The sequence below is a fragment of the Balearica regulorum genome, chromosome Z (genome assembly GCF_011004875.1).
Source record: "Balearica regulorum gibbericeps isolate bBalReg1 chromosome Z, bBalReg1.pri, whole genome shotgun sequence".
NCBI lineage: Eukaryota > Metazoa > Chordata > Aves > Gruiformes > Gruidae > Balearica > Balearica regulorum.
In genome coordinates this window covers 48,403,984-48,421,777 of record NC_046220.1, presented here as the reverse complement: position 1 = coordinate 48,421,777, position 17,794 = coordinate 48,403,984, and the positions used below count along the sequence as shown (strand labels likewise).

The window sequence follows — 17,794 nt, the reverse complement described above, 5'->3', positions numbered from 1 at the left end:
GTGCAATAACAAGACCATAACTACTCTCAAATCTGTCCTTGGACCACCAACTCTGAAAAAGAGAAGCAGCAGCTCTGAAAGCAGGTTGTGTGTAACACAATGATAAACACATTACATGACAGTGAAGCTAACAAGTCTCAGTCAGGCTTAATGTATAGAGAGAGGCGGACTGAGCTGGCACTCACAGATGATACACATTTTCCTGTGCATTTGGCACTGATACTGTTACTACCAGACTGGTGTGTCCAGTCTGGGTGCTCAAAGCTCATAAAATAGGAGAGGGTTTATATGGAAACATGCTCTACACAGAATGATGCAAGAAGATTACCTTCATTTATCAAAAGGGATTAAGTGATCAGGCTACACGGGTAGAGAGGAAGACTTTAGACAACTAGAGTGCTCTGCATACTAGCAATAAAATCCGTGACACAACGAAATGCCTAGAAATTGAAGCTAGAGGAGCTCAGATAGCAAACAAGAGGATTTTTTAATGGCAATGGCTAATTAAAACCACTTGCCCTAAATTTAAGTGGATTTTCTATCACTGGAAACTTTGAAAGCAAGATTGATTGTATTTATAAAAACTATTGTGGAGCTGACTGCTAGATTTGAAGGACTCAGGGAAGTCCTACAGACTCAGCTAAGGAAGAGGTCAGGCTTGGGAATCACATTCACTTCTGCTCACCTTATATTGTGTTAGTCTCACTTAAACATGAAGAAGTTAGTGAAGGTCTTTTAAAGGACAGTAGAGGGAATTTAATCACAGAAGTGAGGACTGCTCTGAGACAGAGTAATTTCTTTTCTTTATTATTATTTATCAGGAAGAACAAGAAACATGCCAGGAAGAGAGATAAGGTTTCAGTGGAGAGAAGCAAGAAGAGAAAAATTACTGGAACGAAGAAGTACCTCAGAACAAGTTTAAAACAAAAATTAGATCATCTGAAAATAAGGAAGAATCCAAGAAGGGATGGCCAGCATCCCAGAATCCTGAAAGACAAGGCAGACAGTATTAAAAAACCATAGCTGCAAGAATTTTTAACTCCTCACTGACACCAAGAGAGGTATCAGCTAAGAACAAGAAAGAAGGTAATGTTACATGCGTGCTTAAGAAAACATCTGGGGGAAAAAAAAACCCAAACCCAAAATTCCTAAATTTTCTGATCAGGATGAAATTAATATCTGTAAGTTATACACTAGAATAAATAAGCAGGGAAGAGGACAATATTAGCAAACCTGATTAATCCTAGTACATGGGGTTAAAAGGAGTAGTATATTGAACACTGGAAAGTATATTGAATGCACTCAATTTGAAAAAGCAGATACAGTGTACAAATACTAATGGTATCAAACAGCATTAAAACAATTTGTCGTTTCCAGCCAAGATGAAAACATAATGGAAAATGGATGCTGGCTGTTTAGGAATGAGATGAGGAACAATACAGGAAAGATGAGCACCGGGCTTAATCTTGCTTACAATATATCAGCTAGCCAGAATAGACAGCAATATGAGTAATAACTGACCATCACTGAATATAAAAGAGGAATGATGCTGGATCAAAATAAATCTGAGAAAATAGAAAGTTATGCAGGAAAACTGCTAATATCATGTGTCTAAAATATGAAAACTATGGATAACTGGATTAAAAACAAAAGGAGGATATGTTCTCAGGCCTATTGATGGGTTTGGTAATGAAAGAAATCTGTTTTGGTGGCAGTGGCAATAGGATCTTTGAAAGCATCACTCAGAGATGGCAGCAACTAGGTGAGGAAACACCTGCTATGAATTGGGTATACCTCTATGGCATCAGGTTGCAACATGCGGAGATACCCGTGCTGGTTTCAAAGAGTTGTACGGTGACTCTAACCAAGTAACACACTGGGTCCCACACAATTTTTTTAATTAGTATAAATGAGGTCCCTTTCTCTCACTCCCCCCGAAGTCACTATGCAAAACACAAACCCATATAAAAAAAACCCCAAATTTAAAAACATACTATTTTCCTGTCGTAGGATTCCCCGCTGCTGTATGTTGTAGCTAGTGTGGATGCACATTCTTCCAGGTACCATGGCTTCTTCCCACTTTCAGCTGTGCTGCTTATGGAGATGGTGTAGATGCTATTGGTGTAGCCATCACAGGAGCAGTGGTCTCGACTTCGTCCACCATTTCCAGATGCCCAAACAAAGACTGAACCTAAGCCTCTTCGGCCCTGTTTGGAAACAGCACAAATGGTGTCATTAATAATTCTTTTCTCCCTCACCTGGTCAACAAACAGGTCTTTTCCCCTAAAAGATAACTAATGAGAGAAGGACAATAAAGGAAACTAGCTCACTGAGAGGAATCTGAAATGAAAACAGGATTTAGCAGAATTCAGAATCAGACATCAGAAAAATTCCAAAAATGAGTGGTACGAACATAGTTTTAGAAACAACTTTTATGTAGTGTCTGCTTGTTGGGTTTTGCCTATACTATTCAGCTGTACCAAGAAAGAGATGTTGAAGACTCAGAGGAAGCATTAAACCATCATAATGGGTTGGGAAAGGAAAAGAAATGCCATACTTGAAACTAAACCCCTTTGTAACACATGATAGCTTTCACTTGTTAGGGCGCTCTCAGTTGTTTCTTCTTGGGTTGCTTGGTGGCACTAGGTACTGTTTCGGTAGCATTACATACTGTGAACCAGAGCATGATTGTTTCACAGGCACTATAAATCACAGAATCACAGAATACTTGAGGTGGGAAGGGACGTCAGGTCATCTAGTCCAACCCATTGAGTCCATTATGAATGCTAAATGCACAACACAATATACAAACAAAAATGGACAAAAATAAAAGATTCTTATCAATCTGTTCTAATGAAGTACTAAAGCATTAGTTCATCATGATATTTTAAATATATGACTAGTTGGGCAAGTTAACTAGGCATATTCATAATTTCAAATGAGGACTTAAAATAGGTAACATCATGCTGATATTTTCTTAATATACCAAAGTTATATAGTATCCAAATAAAAATATTTTTGATTGTACTAGAACTGTTAAATAGGCAGTGATATGAAAAGTGAAGATGACCAGTAACCTGTATTGCCGACATACGGGAATTGAGAATTACCAATATAGGGGTAATTGGGCTTTTCCTTATTTATATTTACATATTTCATGACAGTGAATGAAATTCAGATATATGCAACTATTTGATCTGCATCAATTATCAGCACTCACTACCTGGAGGCACTTTATCATTCAGATAGGTTCACCAAAGGACTAAATTAATCTTTCATTGAGCTAAATTGTGTCACCTTTTCTTACATGACATTCTCTCAAAGCATGGGACATACTTCTCAGTTACAATTATGCGAACAGTCTCATTTATACCTCATTTGCTTGCAACTCATTTTGTAGTATCTACCTGTTTTTTGGGTAGGACCACTGTTCTGTATGATAAATTAATGTTATAAGGCATAAACCACCATTTTCTGTGCATCAATTAAGTGCTTGGCCATGGGGAGAGTTGTTTGTTTGGGGTTTTTGTTCCCAGAGTGCAAATATGTACCACAAAAAACATAAAGACAGCTGTTGGACATCTACCAGGTCAACCTTAAACAATTAGCAATTCAAAGATTCATTTAATCCAGATGCTCAGAGGAGTTTCATTAGGGCTTTTTGTGCTGAGCATAACTGAATCCACATCAATGTAAGAAAAAATCCCCTCACAGTACACAATCCAGGCTTGAGTTCTCAAACATTGATGAATTTCATTTTGTGAGTTTAATAAAAGTATACTACCTGGAGAGACTCTTCTCTCCAGCAAAATAAGTTAAATATCAAATTCTCCTGGCTAGTGTTTACATAAGGTTATGTCTCTAAAATGCAACTTCTCATTAAAAAAACATTTCAAGCAGAGAAAAAAAATCCCAGGATGCCAAGTTAAATGTATTATGAAATCCACATTCTCCAGACAAGATCAGTCTGACCAGTCAGGAAGTGTAACTATTTCAACTTATTTCACTCCCTTTAGCTGATCTTAGCTACTACACTAACAAAAAGATGCAAAAAAGCGACATTTTTTGTTGTTTTAAAGACAAACTTTAAGCAGTGTTACAGCTCTCCTTCCCCACATTATGAACTCCTGCCAAATCAAAACCCCCTTTTATGTTTGGGGTTCTTGTTCTGCCTGCCTTTCTCAGCCAGCAGGGTCTGATTCAGAGCCTCCCTAAGCCAGTGGGATGTGTTTTGCAACTTCGTGGGGCTGGGACTGGTTTATGAACCACTTCTCTTTCATTCTATGATCTGGTCATCTCCCTTTGCATATCTTTACTTCTTACCCCTCCATTTGGAAAGCATCTGATGAGAGAGCCAAAAGGAAGGATAAATGGGAAGATTATTTCATGCATATTTACTGATTTATTATCCCAGCGGGTCAGCAAGCCAGAAATTAGAGCCCTCTGTATGTTTGTGGGGAATGGGATGGAGGATTAAGCTAAAGATATGCTGGTTCTCTACTTTTTGATATGCTCCTGCTTGATTTTTACTGGTTTTGTTTTGGTTTCATCCTATTATCTCTTGTAATTAGATCATACTTCCCAGCAGTATTCTATTATTTGCTTTCATCTTCTGTCTCTTCAATGGTAATTTTTGGCTTGTCTGTCAATTCTAAGATCTGTTTCAGAATCACATACAGATTCCTGTCTGGAATTGCCCTCAAAACCCGTTTCTTTCTCCTACATACACACACATGCCAACAATGTTAATATACGCACAGGCAGGTAGAATATACAGAAAAAAGCATCTCATACAGACACACTTACACCTCCAGAACACGTAAAAATAGTCCACCAAAACTTTTTTTTTTTAAAAAATTAATTTTCACAAGTATCTGCTATCTGGATTATTTTACATTTTTCTTCTTCACATGCATTTCTCGAAAGCACAGTATTATGTAACTACATTTGGCCAAACCGACACCCCCATGGGAAATTTGGAGTAACCCACCAATACAACCAAGACAGAAGAAATGAGAATTCAGGGTAATCAAACCATATATCCAAGGAGGAGAAAAATGGAATCAATTTTAATATTTTGTCTAAAAGTCTATCTTCCACTTTTTAAAAAAATGTTTTGCAAATAAATTTGTCAAAAACATATGCATACAGGAAAATATCCTATCAAGAACAGCCCATCTGTCATTTTTCTGCTGTCATCATCAGCTGGTTTTGTCTGCAAACAGCAGTATAACATGATTTGTCCCACTCATGCAATGAAAACCTTTTCACAGCGGGCTAGGACTGCGCTTTGTGTAAATTTTGCAGGAGTAACCCTTAAATTATTAGCTTCTCTGCACAGAGAATGTGTCTATATTTCTTTAGATGCATACTTATGCTGCTGTACTATAATGAAAAACGAGCTGCAGAAACAGATATGTGAATACATTTTTGGGCACAAAATGTAGTCCTGATGAAAACATTCCAATGGATGTCAGAAATTCTGCAATGCAGTATTTAAAAATAATAAACAACAATTTAAATTTTAATAGTAATGACAGGGCTTTAAAAATAACAGGCATTTGCACCCAAATTTACCTTTTCATGCTAAGTTTTTTGTAAACAAATAGTAACAAATACTATATCAAAATCTCTGTTATTGCAACAAAAAAAATAAGTACCAGGTGCACTGACTAATGGAATTTTCTTAAAGTATTTTCTAATACTTACAAAGAAACAATTCCCATTCTTCTAACACGTTGCAATATTGCACATTTAACAACTCAGCATTTCACAGGAAACAACAGCATTACCTTCAGTCTAGAAAACATGCTAAAGATCTTGTTCCTAGAAGCTATCTGGCAAAGCAAATGGCAGCCTTAAAAACAAACAATTAAAAAAAAAACCCCAAACAAACCTCCAAACTAAATTCAACCTGACTAAAATAATGTGTCAAGTAAATAAGTTCTGGTTTACATTTACTGTCTATTGTTAAACTACTATTTGGTTTCCTCTTTCTCCCTGTTTCCAAACACCCTGCTTTAATTCAATAGACCCAGTCATGGTCAGGAAATTATAAACCTGCTAGTAACTACACCAAACAAGTAATTAGAGCAACAGCATCAGCTGTCCTACTGTATGTGAATGCCATTCCCAATTGGTCTCCTTTAAATACATGAAGTTAAATAACATTTGGACCGTGTTACAAAGTTAAGATAAACACACATGCAAGGCACTCTGTAGCTTTTACTGTTTGTCTAAATCTATCATCTGTCATCTGCCAGATGCCCAGGGGTGTCAAGATGAAAAGTCAAGCCTTGAGCTGCCAAAGAAGCCATGTGTCATTTATTACTCAAAAGCAAAGGTGCATTTACAAACCATATGGGTACAACTTGAACAAAACTAAAAGAGTTAGTGAACTATATAGCAGAGGCACACCAGGGTAGAATGGGTGCGCAGCAAAGTATGCTCAGTGCTTGTGTTAAAAATGCATTACCTCTCCCTCTAGGCACAGTGCTGTTTCTGCTCTTGGATTTGCAATGATAGCTTAGAAACTCTGCAAGGTGTCCATAACTGCACTTGTGCTTGTCAGTGCACATGTCAGACCATTATGAAATGTTCTCTTTTTGTTTTGTCTACTTTCTTAAATTGCATAAAATGTCAGATAATTAAAAAAATAATCAAGTGTTCCATTATGGAAAAGAAAAAGTCTTTTACTGACAACTAAGACTTGCTATTGAGCTAGTCACAGTCCAATTTTCTAGCACATTTTCTGGGCACAGTCAGTGTGCTCAACAGACAGCTGACCTTGAATGAAACAGACTCATGTCATTGACAAAAAGGCCCCAAGGCAGAAATTGCACCTGTAAAAGCATGGCACAAGAATCTTGGGGCATTCCCACTTTTTTTCTGCTAGTGCCTCCTTTTCCTTGGTCAGCAAGTTGCAAGCAGGGTAAGTGATACGAAAGCTCTTTTTTTCCAGTTCAACAGCACGGAAGGGTTAGTCTGCCAAGAACCAGAGCCAGTATGAACATGTTCATAATGACATCTGCAGAATTTCCTAACACTATTAAAAGAACATTGCCCGCTCCAACTGCGTCCATTTGTGTGTGTGTGTGTGTGTGTGTGCGCTCGTACACATATAAACCACATCTTTATGAGTGAATGCCTCAGTGGTACTGGCAGGAACCACTATAAGGTAGAGGTCTTCACACACTCATCTTAAGGACAAGCAGCAGCCCCACATACTTTCAAGTTGCTTCCAGCACACTTCCATCTAATAAAAGCAGTTTCCATCTACAAGGTATAGTTTGAGCCAGTGGAGCAAGATTTATTCACACTATTTTACAAAGTTTAGACTGGACATTCATTCACTGCATTACAAGTCAAGCTGCCTTAATCCAGCTTGTGAATCCTGATGTTTTCCTGCCCAGGAATCAAATGCCCAATAACGCTCCCTGCCTATCGGGGTGAGTCGCTGTCTCCATAAAGTGATCAAATTTACCAAGGGACAGGAAAGAAAATGTGAAGGAGCAGGAAAGGCAGAGGACAGAACCACTGACCTGGAGTAGAAGTAGAGGGGTTGCAGCCAGGGATAGGTAATTTGGCACCGATATGCTAGAAATCCCACACCCATGAACAGAAAACAAATCATGAATATATAAAATTGAGACACAAGGGACACTCTATCCACACCTAGAGCCTAAACATTTAATTTCCTCTATTCTCCCCAATACTGTTCTAAAATTACTTAATGCTTCCAAGAACAAAAACAACTGCTGGGAAGTGGAATTGATCCTGATGTGGAAGCTGGAAAAAGTAGCCCACGGTATGATCTCTTCCTTAAACCTAATTCCTAAAGAAGAAATGTTCATAACTGAATGTCTAGAACAGAGGTCAGTACTCCAGAGACCTAAAAAACCCTACTCTGCAGGCATGATTTTGAGTGCAGCACAGTACAACCACTGCAGGGCCGGGCACCAAGGATCACAGCATCCTGAGAAAAGCACCTGTGAGAGGCAGCATCTCCCTGCTTCCAGCTTCCACCGATTTCTGCGCTCCCTGGGAGCTGGACGCTGCTGCCCTGTGTAGAGGCACAGTGTTGCCAATCTGCTGACCGGCAGCATTTTGCTTTTGAAAAGCAGCATCTCTCAGCTCCTGCTGAGTTTCTACCACTCCACTTAACCTCTAATCTGGGAATGAAAAATAGTCTGGCACACCACTCTTAAAAGACTCTTCCGTAGACTGAAAAACACTCTCACTTGAATGTAGGCATCTCTCCAAAACAGATAATGGCAAGCTGAGAGTCCAAGCCAGCAACTCTGAAGTGCTATCAGAAGATAGCCAAACAGATTATTTTTTTAATAAAACAGCCTCCTTGGGTATTAAAAGCAAAAATTCGTGAACAAATGGAGAAATTTCTGAGGCCATTAATTCTGTTGAGATATCCATGCTCTCAGAAAAATTCACATTTGTGCATCAATTCATTAAAAATAATATCTGTGAAGAAATGAGTAATAAGCCTAACAGGTGTACATAAATAAAGACATGTATCTGAGGGAATGTCTAAAAATTGAATACTGTGTTTTTATATTAGCAGTCATGTTTTGACTCTTAGGAAAATAAGGAAGTCAAGAAAATATTTCCTAGTGCTGGAACAGGTATACACACAATACATATACAATGCAAAAATCTGTCACTACTTACAAAAAGCAACGATTACCTTATACTGTTGAAATGGTAAGTTGTTGCTAATAAAATTAAACTTTTTAGCTACTTCTGAACCAGCTTCTTAATTAAGACAAAATAATTAATCATGATGAAAAAGAAGGAAAAATGTATTTTATTAGCTCATAGGATATGATACCTTTAAAATACTGAAGCATGAAAATATTTTAAGGTGTACATAAAAAAATAACATATCACACCCATGCATTAACACAATAATTATTGGGATATATCAGTGGAACATTTCAACATGCATCGTTGCATGTGGTGTATTTTTTTTATTTTACTCTTCACAAGAACAACAGCTTAAACAGCTCCAAGATATTCCCCACAGAGCTATAATTAGTGCTTAAAGTGCAACCAAAATAAGTGTTGGCTGAAACCTGAAATCTGAACCTGTGGAATGCTGGAATGAATTTTTCATTTTCCTAAACAAAATAGAGGCAGCTACAGGGCTGCATGAATCGTAGTTCTGGTTCAGGCTATCTCTCAATATTATCATTACTCTTCTTGTTGTTGCTGATATTGTTACCGGGATAAAACAAGCTGCATATTGTAAACACCTGTGATAAAACAAGAGCTGGGTTTTCCAAAATTTCTGTTGCACAAAGGCTCTCTAGTTAGTGATAGGTGAAATTGTCTCTGCATGCAAAGCCGAAGTAAACAGGCAGCACACAAGAAAGATATCTATATTAGGACTGGGTACAGGATGGACTTCACACACAAGCACCTGTTCCATGGAGCACGTTCAGGCAGTTCTTGTCATCTTTACACTAACATCTGATTAAACACTCTAGAGTGGAGTCCATGGCCAGCAGATCCACATAGTTGTTTCGCTACTCAGGTCAGAGCCTTATGGAAAGCTTCAGGTTTTGAGATCTCTGTCAAACTTCTGAGGTTCAACAAAGAACCTCAAATTTTCTGCAAATTTAGCTCTTTTAGTAGATGAGCAGGAAAATAAGGCTGCTCTGCTTCTACCTCTGCAGACTGAGGACTGCAGTAATCGCTTTGTGCAATTTGTCTCCCACAGCATTCATTTAGGAAGAAACAATGCACTTAGGCTGTGTGCAAAGTCATTGCCCTCACAGTTTTGTGCCTTAAACTTATATTAAATTTTATGCACAGAAAACTCTTGATGCCAAACTTCCAGCAATTTGCCTTTCAGAAATCTATTTTTCCTACATGAGACGTAGAAATACATAGATTCCGGTGCTGTTCAAGTATATGAGTAAAGTGGATATATGATTTGCTCATACAAAGTAATCAGATTCATGTTTCAAAAGTGCACTCACTGAAATGTATATACTTAAGCATAAGGAAAGAGACTCATTTGCCAAAGCTGCTTTTCAGTCTTGGCTTTCCAAGTTAAGATTTACCCCACAACAAGACTGGTGTGGTTTTTTTATGTTCAAATATATCACCTGTTTCAGGCTGGGCACCCAACGCCAGAGTCCACTTTTGAAAACAAGTCCAAAAGCAGTAACGCTTTTCTGGCTTGCAACAACAGTTTCCATAGATGTGTGAGATGGGATGAGGTAACTATACAGTTTTGGTTTCCAGTACACTCTGTGACATTGTAAGGAAACTGGACATTTCGAGGTATATTTTCTTGTAACACTCTTTCCAAATTTTCCTGCATTTTAGTATTTGTATATTCCATTGAATGCAATGTAAGAACACTTCTGGTATATTTTTTCTGCATTTTTTTTTGTACTACATGTTGACTGCTTGTGAAAAAGCTCACTTTTCACAGAAAGCAAAGGAGAGAAATTTTAAGGTTAGCTTTGTTTATATATTTCCAAAAGAAAATAAATTGCATAGTATCAAAGTTCATGCAGGTATCATTGAGCCTAAACTCTATTTCACTTACTGGAAGGCAATATCCCTAACTCTACTTTGCCTGAATACTTTAAGTTGCTAACTACGTGCAAATGGTACAGCAAAGAGTTACTATTAGCTTAATGATGTGTTAGGGTTGTCACCTAAATTGTTTTTTGCTAGGTAATCTCAGTTTGGAGAAAACTAATTCATATAAAATGTAAACCACATCTGCAAAGCCATTAAGGCATCCTGAGTTATGTATATCAGACAAATGCAAGGTAATAAGACTTAGAAATGAAGCTTCTTGGTAAGGCTTACAGGAGGGTGGACAAACTCTTGGAAGGTGGTGACTCTGAAAGGGAGTCTGGGGTCATGGAAGATAACCAACTGGCAATGAGCTGCCCTAAAATTAGTCTGCTCCTTGGATCAGTAAGCAGGGTGAATACGAACGTGTACAGGGAACAGGGAAACAGTACTACGCATGCATAGAGAAGGCTACAACTTCCACACCCCATTCTCATATCCACACTTGAAAAAATAAGTCTGGGAAACAGAAAGTGTTTCAGAAAGAACTACAGGAATGAACTGTGGTTTGGAAATTTTGACTAACAGAAGGAAACTGAATACACAAAACATTACCGTTAAGGCTGTAGAACAGATTTTAAAGGACAGAGTAAGAGGCACCAGCATTAATGGAAACAGGTTAAAATGCAACACACACTTTAGAATTCTAGGTAAACCTGTTTTTCTCTGATAACTTACTTTATGCAGAGAAATGTATTAGAAGCAATCTGTCTGATTTCTGAAAAAAACATGTGATGAGCCGTCCAAGAAATCAGTGATGAAACAAAATGAAGGTTAACTTAACAGTGAGGTGGAGGTGGAAATAGTTGCACTGGAGATGATGTGGGCTATGCTGGAGAAACATGGGGGTTAAGGAAGTTATGGGTAGAGTATTTTAAGGATGAGCCAGGGAAACAAAGTTATCAGGTGATATTGAAATAAAAAGAAATAACATGTTAGTGAATCTAGTAATTACGATTACTTGCATTCAAGAAAATAATTCAGGCTGGAAGACGTGGAGAGAAGCAGCACTCTGATGAGCAAGGAGATGGACAGCCTAGTTTTTAAATGACTAATAAGTGTGGCTTGTTTATCACATCAAAATGAAGTCTGAGAGGGGACTGTATTCTATAAATATGTCAGAAACAAAAATGGAAGGAGAAAAGGTATTTAAGCTGAAGTACAATTTTGGACCAGGAACAAATGGAACCAATAGATTAGTGACGGCTGTGAAACGGTCTCCCAACAGAAATAGAGGGGAAAAAATTTCTAATTCATTCTAGAATAGAAATTGATGAATGCATTCATAGGACATGAAGCCTGTGATAGTAGAGAACTGTACTGGATGACCTACACGGTCATTTCCTGTCTTATGTCCCTATGTTCCAATTTAATTTATTCAAGAGATCACTTGGCCCAAATCTGTAATTACTTACATGTGGAGATTTCCAATACCATAAGATGCACCATAAATATAGCAAAAGAGGCACTTTACAGTGGAAAGGAAACTAAGAAACTTAAATGGGTAACAAGCTGTATATTTTTAATAGTGAAGGTTAGTGACTTGCAAAGCCATGGACATAACAGGTTTCAGTCAAGATTGGGTCTTCCCAAAAGATGTACAGAAAACAGAAAATAATAGACGGATCAAGAAAACAGGGATATTGATGCAGTAATAATTGGATAAAATTTTGCTGATCTGGCTATGATGAAGGACAGGATTAGATGATAATATCCTTTTCTGATGCTAGAAGTACAAATATTATTTCAAGCCAGTGGTGCTATATCTTGTCATGTCAGAAGTACAATGTTAAAATGCTGTATGACTTTACCAGTTCTGGTACATAGTCAGCACCCACCGGTAGTACAGAGCCACCCAAAGTTCACCTCAGGATGCTGAAGTAACTGTAACATCACATGTTCAGATATTACATCATAGATGCAATAGGGACACACAGTATATACGCAAATCATGTAACAGATAAATGCCAGGACCTAAGAGTAGGCTACCTCAGCGTACTGGAAGTCATATCTTCTGAGACCTTCCCCAAGCACAGTACTAATTCTTCTGATTGATCTTCAACAAGTAGTTTTTAACCAACTAGTTAGAAATGCATAGGAGGCCTCTGCATGCAAAACATATCTATATATGATCTGAGACACGCATACACACAGATATGTGTTATTCAGTCTCAAATGGCAGCTGTACAAGGCGAACAAACCCAATACAGAGTTTAAAAAATCTGGTCTTAACCTCTGTGCGTAACAATATTTCGATGTATGAAATGACAGCCATTTTGGAATTTATTTGGACACATTCGACTGGGAGTCTTCTTGCAGTAACTTCTGTCTTTGATTTTTATAGTGCAATTCTCTGGCAAAGAAGAACACAGTAACTCCTCTTTGTGTAGGCAACACATCCTACTCAGAATGATGCTGAGAAGTGATGACAGGACAAATAAATTTAACAGAAACATCTGTGGTACAACACAGACAGCAAACCTTTGCCTGGACACTTGAAAATTATGAACAATCTCTTCCACTTCTAAGAATATAATGATGATGATGATAATAATGATAATAAAGATAATGATAATAATAAATGTGAAATCCTTGTCTTTCTTTTCTCCTTTCCCTTTTCTTCTCTTCCCTTGCCTTTCTCTTTCTTGCATGTGGGTAGGAAGCTTGTTTAGTGATTGCAAGAGAGCCTTCTGCTCCCAGCAAACACTTTGAACACAGACTCTGGAGCCAAAGTTGGTGAAGCGAGAGAGATGAGAAAGGGCAGTGATGATGGGAAGGACGGCACCAAGCCGAGTTCTCACAAGAGGTTCAGCTACACAGCATCTGATCATTAATGTCCATCAAACATTTTGGCTTGTGTCCAGCTTGCTAAAGAGAGTGGTGTCATGGCAGTACGATGAAGGCCCCTGCACCGATGCAGGCAGAAAGCCAAAAGTTTCCATGTAGATTTCCCTGCCTCTCCACCCTCTTAGGTTATATTAAAGATCATCTGCCCTGCTGCTGATTTGGACTTATAGGTACCTTATAGGTACTGCACAATAAACAACATAAAGCATGCATTTGGTGAGACGTTTGGAGAGGTGAGATAACCAGCTCTTTGAAACCCTGTAACATAAAATATCATGGTTGTACACCTAGAAACTTGAGTATTAGATCTTTGCCAAACTGCAGTTAAAGAACAAGTCAGAATATCTGAAATGCATTACTCTCCAAATGATGTTGAGACTGATCCCAGAATAACAGGCTTATTTGTATGGATAGAAATGATCTAGTCTGAATGCTGTATCATACAGCCATGAATCAGTGAGCCCAGGTCTTTCAAGTGCTTATAGTATTGTGCTTATAGACTGTGAGATACAGACAGTCACCTTAAAATCTAATGGCACTACTTTGGGTTTATCTTTCTGAATCACGGAAAGGCTTTTGTGTTCTCCCTTTTGTCCCAGACTCAGCACAGTCTTGTTACATGATTTGGCCACAATCATGTTTTGCAACGCTAAGTCTGTTTGTTCTTGAACACAGGGTGAAATGTGACATTGCATACCTAATCTTTTCTTGAATATGTTACTTTTGGATATAATGCCCTTCGTCAAATTTTTTTTTTTTCAGGCAAGTTCTGTGTGATTATAATGGAATTATTTTTGAGATTATTAGGTCTACAACTTCCAGTACATTGGTATTTAAAACACAAGCCTCTAGAATTTTCCACCCTTATGACCCCACTATTTCCAAGAAAAGGACCTTGTCAACTGGAAGCATGATATAAAGGAAACTTTAATATTTGCATAGAAATTGTTTGATAGCAAAGTCTCCAAGGTTTCTCTTTGAACTCCAGTATGCAAATTTAATAGAATTAAAACAAAATACCCTAAAGATTACAGAAAATCATGGTACTTGAGACAGGTTTAAAAATTGGTTTCCCCTTCCTTTACCTTGATCCTGGGAAGAATCTTTAAAGCATATTTAACTTGTGGGTTAGGCTGTCATTTCATAAACTCAGTTATTACTCAGTCTCCTTTCTTTAAATAGATTTGTCTATTTCAATTCATGGCATGTTCTGTCTCTGTGGGACTCTATGGAAAAAACTGTACAGTCATTTATCTCTGTTATTTTCTGCAGGATTTGGAAGGAATAATCATATTAGCTCAGCAGATTTAAAAATAATAATAATAATAGTTCTAAAACACCCTGCATGAGCTGTTAATTGGAATAATATGTGTTAAAGATAAACCAGGCATTTTTTTCATGCATCCCAGTCTCTCAGCAAACTGAATAAGAAACTGTGGCTCTTGTATCCGTTTCATTTTTACTTTATGAGTATAATAAAAAGAAATAATTCAGTTTAATTATACTCTAATCAAAGTTGTTATTATTACTAATTAAACTAACTGAGCATAATTACCTTTTCAGATGTTTTTTAAAAGTCTTGACCTTTCCCTTTGCTGTCCCATTTTTAAAAAATAATATCCACTTTTTTCTGCATATGCTCAATAAATGAAGAATATAAATCTTGAACCTTTGTGTAGATCTGAAAGAAGGTCTTGCCAAATTTTCCTGCACCAACATTACTTTAATTTACATCACAGATGCTATACTAGCTGAATACTGTTGTTGTTCAGTTCAATATTTCTAAAAAAGGAGGGTCAAGATCTGTACACAATGGAATAAGCATTTTTGTCTGCCTACTATTATTTGCACAATTACTGTGACTGCTTGGAGAAATCAATGTTTGGCTGAGTATCTAGTCATTCCCTTGGACAATGATCTGATTTTAGCACAGAGATAATTTGTCTTTTCTTCTCCCATTTGCCTCATCGTTTAAAATGACACATCTTATGGCAGTGTAAGGAAATATAGAAAAAGTACCTTTATCTGAACATGGAAAGGCATGGTTTATTAAAAAGAAAAAGAACAGGTTCATCTGAAAGTAATTTTTGGTCTGGAAACTAAGCCTATTAAGGAAGGTGGTAATTGAGACATACACTTACAATCTTTTACTCTATACTGCATCTTAAAGAATAAAAATTAGAGATTATCCTTAAAAATTTTTTCTTTCTTATCAGTATGATTTTATGTAAGTTTTTAAGAGAATTTTTATTTCCATAGTAGAAATGAAAAAGCTTTCAAAGTCAGAGCTAGACAAAATTTCCAAATACATGGAAATATTTAGATCTATTCAACTCTGCTTGGGCAACTTTGGGCGGAATAAAATGAAATAGAAGCTAAATTGTAAAAATGTTAATTTGACTTGCATCAACTATGACTTCTACTATTTCTCAAAAAACTATACCAAACTCTTCTGCATTGTTATCAGAAAAAAGATCACCTCAGAATTTTAAAATTAGATACTATGTTTCCACTACACACTGGTACTTACTAAAAATACAGAGCATTGTTTGTGCTGGTAAAATGAAATTCATCTGGGTTCTGTAGGGTATCCTCTCACATTACAGCTATAATAATAACAATGGAACAATAATGCTTGTAGGCAAGATCCATGCTTTTGTCAAATTATTCCACATTCTTGATTTATACCGGATTTATCCCCAGTTTGAGATTTCAACGTGGAAATTGCTGAGTTTTTCTGGTACAGATATTTGGGCTGAACTCTTCATGATTGTCTTACCTACATGAAATATAACATTTAAACTAGCACACACATATGTTTAAACATAAAACTTATTTTGTTCAAGTTCCCCTGCATCCTGCAGTGCCATTAGGATCCCCTTCATCACTTCATTGTTTTTCTTCTCTGTGGTCACTGCCAAACAGTAGTAAACTCTAGCTGGGTGATGGGGAGCGCTGATATGCCATCTGAAAGGAGGAGTGATGATGTATGGGAAGCAGTAATGGAGATGCATTTGGCCTTTATTATATTGTTCTAAGAACACTTCAACAACTATTTTAATAATGATTACTAAATACAGAAGAGTTCTCTGGGGCAGAACCTATCGGTGTCCCTAAATGTATTTAACTGCTAAGCCCCTGGAATCTCTCACAGGGTAAAGTTAAGTGCACGCTTGAGTATTTGTTATGGTAGGCTTTGCATATTACATAATGTACAACAAGCAAAAGTCTAACTCCACACCGAGAGGTCATCCTATGACCAAGTGAAAGGAAGGCAGTGGCCCGTGGCTGCATGGTTAGTAAAGAACTCACAGAACTGACAGACATGTCTTTAACATCACACAGTACCTGTCGTTAGTTTAGTGTTTCAGTAGTTGCTCTTCATAACTTACCTGTTAGGTAGCTGAGCATGTATTATTATCCACATTTGGGGCAGGGAGGACAGGGGTGAGAGTAAGAAATCTATGCAACTTCACCGAAATAAGCCAGGGATGCAGCTGTGATTAGGTGTGCATTCACATCTCCTAGGCTTGTGCTACTAGGCAATGTTTATGGTTATACAGGGTATCAATTTTATGATGTTATTTATTTACAACTTACAGTCAAGTATACTGTAAATCACCTAAAATGCTGCACTGTGCATACAGACTGTCAGCTTGACCAGCTGCTCTTGTAACTGTGTCTATTACCCCTCTGCACCCATTGTCCCTGTTAGCTGTTATGACTGCATTTATGGTATATCATATATGGTGTATTAATATAGTCTGTCAGTGGCAGACACTGTCCTTTACAGACGTCAGAAATCTTCCAGGCTGAATGTTACATATAGTTTGCTAAAATCAGTCTTGGCATACCTGGTTAAAACACTTACTGACTTCAATAATAGCTGCACTTTCCAATCTTGCTGCACAGTGTTACCATGTTCCAGCAACTATGTTCCAGTTCCACTTTGGTCCAACATTTTCAGTCTCTTTAAACAAATGTTTTGTATTAATCCCCTCATTGCTGATCCTAGAGCTGCACACCACTGAACTAGCAAGTCTCCTGCTGCATTCAAAATAATGCTCAGACCTTCAAGTGCAAAGCTTTAAAATCCTTTCCATCAGTCCTGTGTAGTGGAAAGAGGTGTGAGCGCTGGAAGACAAGGAATTCCTTGATCTATTTAACAGGCAGGAGGGTAAAAGGAAGAACTAAAAACTGGCCTCTGACATCAGAAGTTCCTCTAACTACTCATTTCCTTCTGTGGTCTTATTTGTTTGACAGTAATTTATTAAAGAAAATTGAAATGGTCTTAGATTTTTCATATAGGGGCATTTGGGATTTTGTGTGTTGTACT

General features: G+C 37.5%; 1 protein-coding gene across 2 annotated transcripts in view; it reads right to left on the bottom strand.

Annotated features, from left to right (window-relative positions):
• PCSK5 (proprotein convertase subtilisin/kexin type 5) overlaps nucleotides 1-17,794 on the bottom strand; it is a 261,481-nt gene that overhangs the window by 133,346 nt on the left and 110,341 nt on the right. For both annotated transcript variants that reach the window (XM_075739243.1, XM_075739241.1), the window contains exon 8: nucleotides 1,995-2,207. In XM_075739243.1, the coding sequence (XP_075595358.1) occupies nucleotides 1,995-2,207 (213 nt within the window). The remainder of the gene's footprint in view (nucleotides 1-1,994; nucleotides 2,208-17,794) is intronic.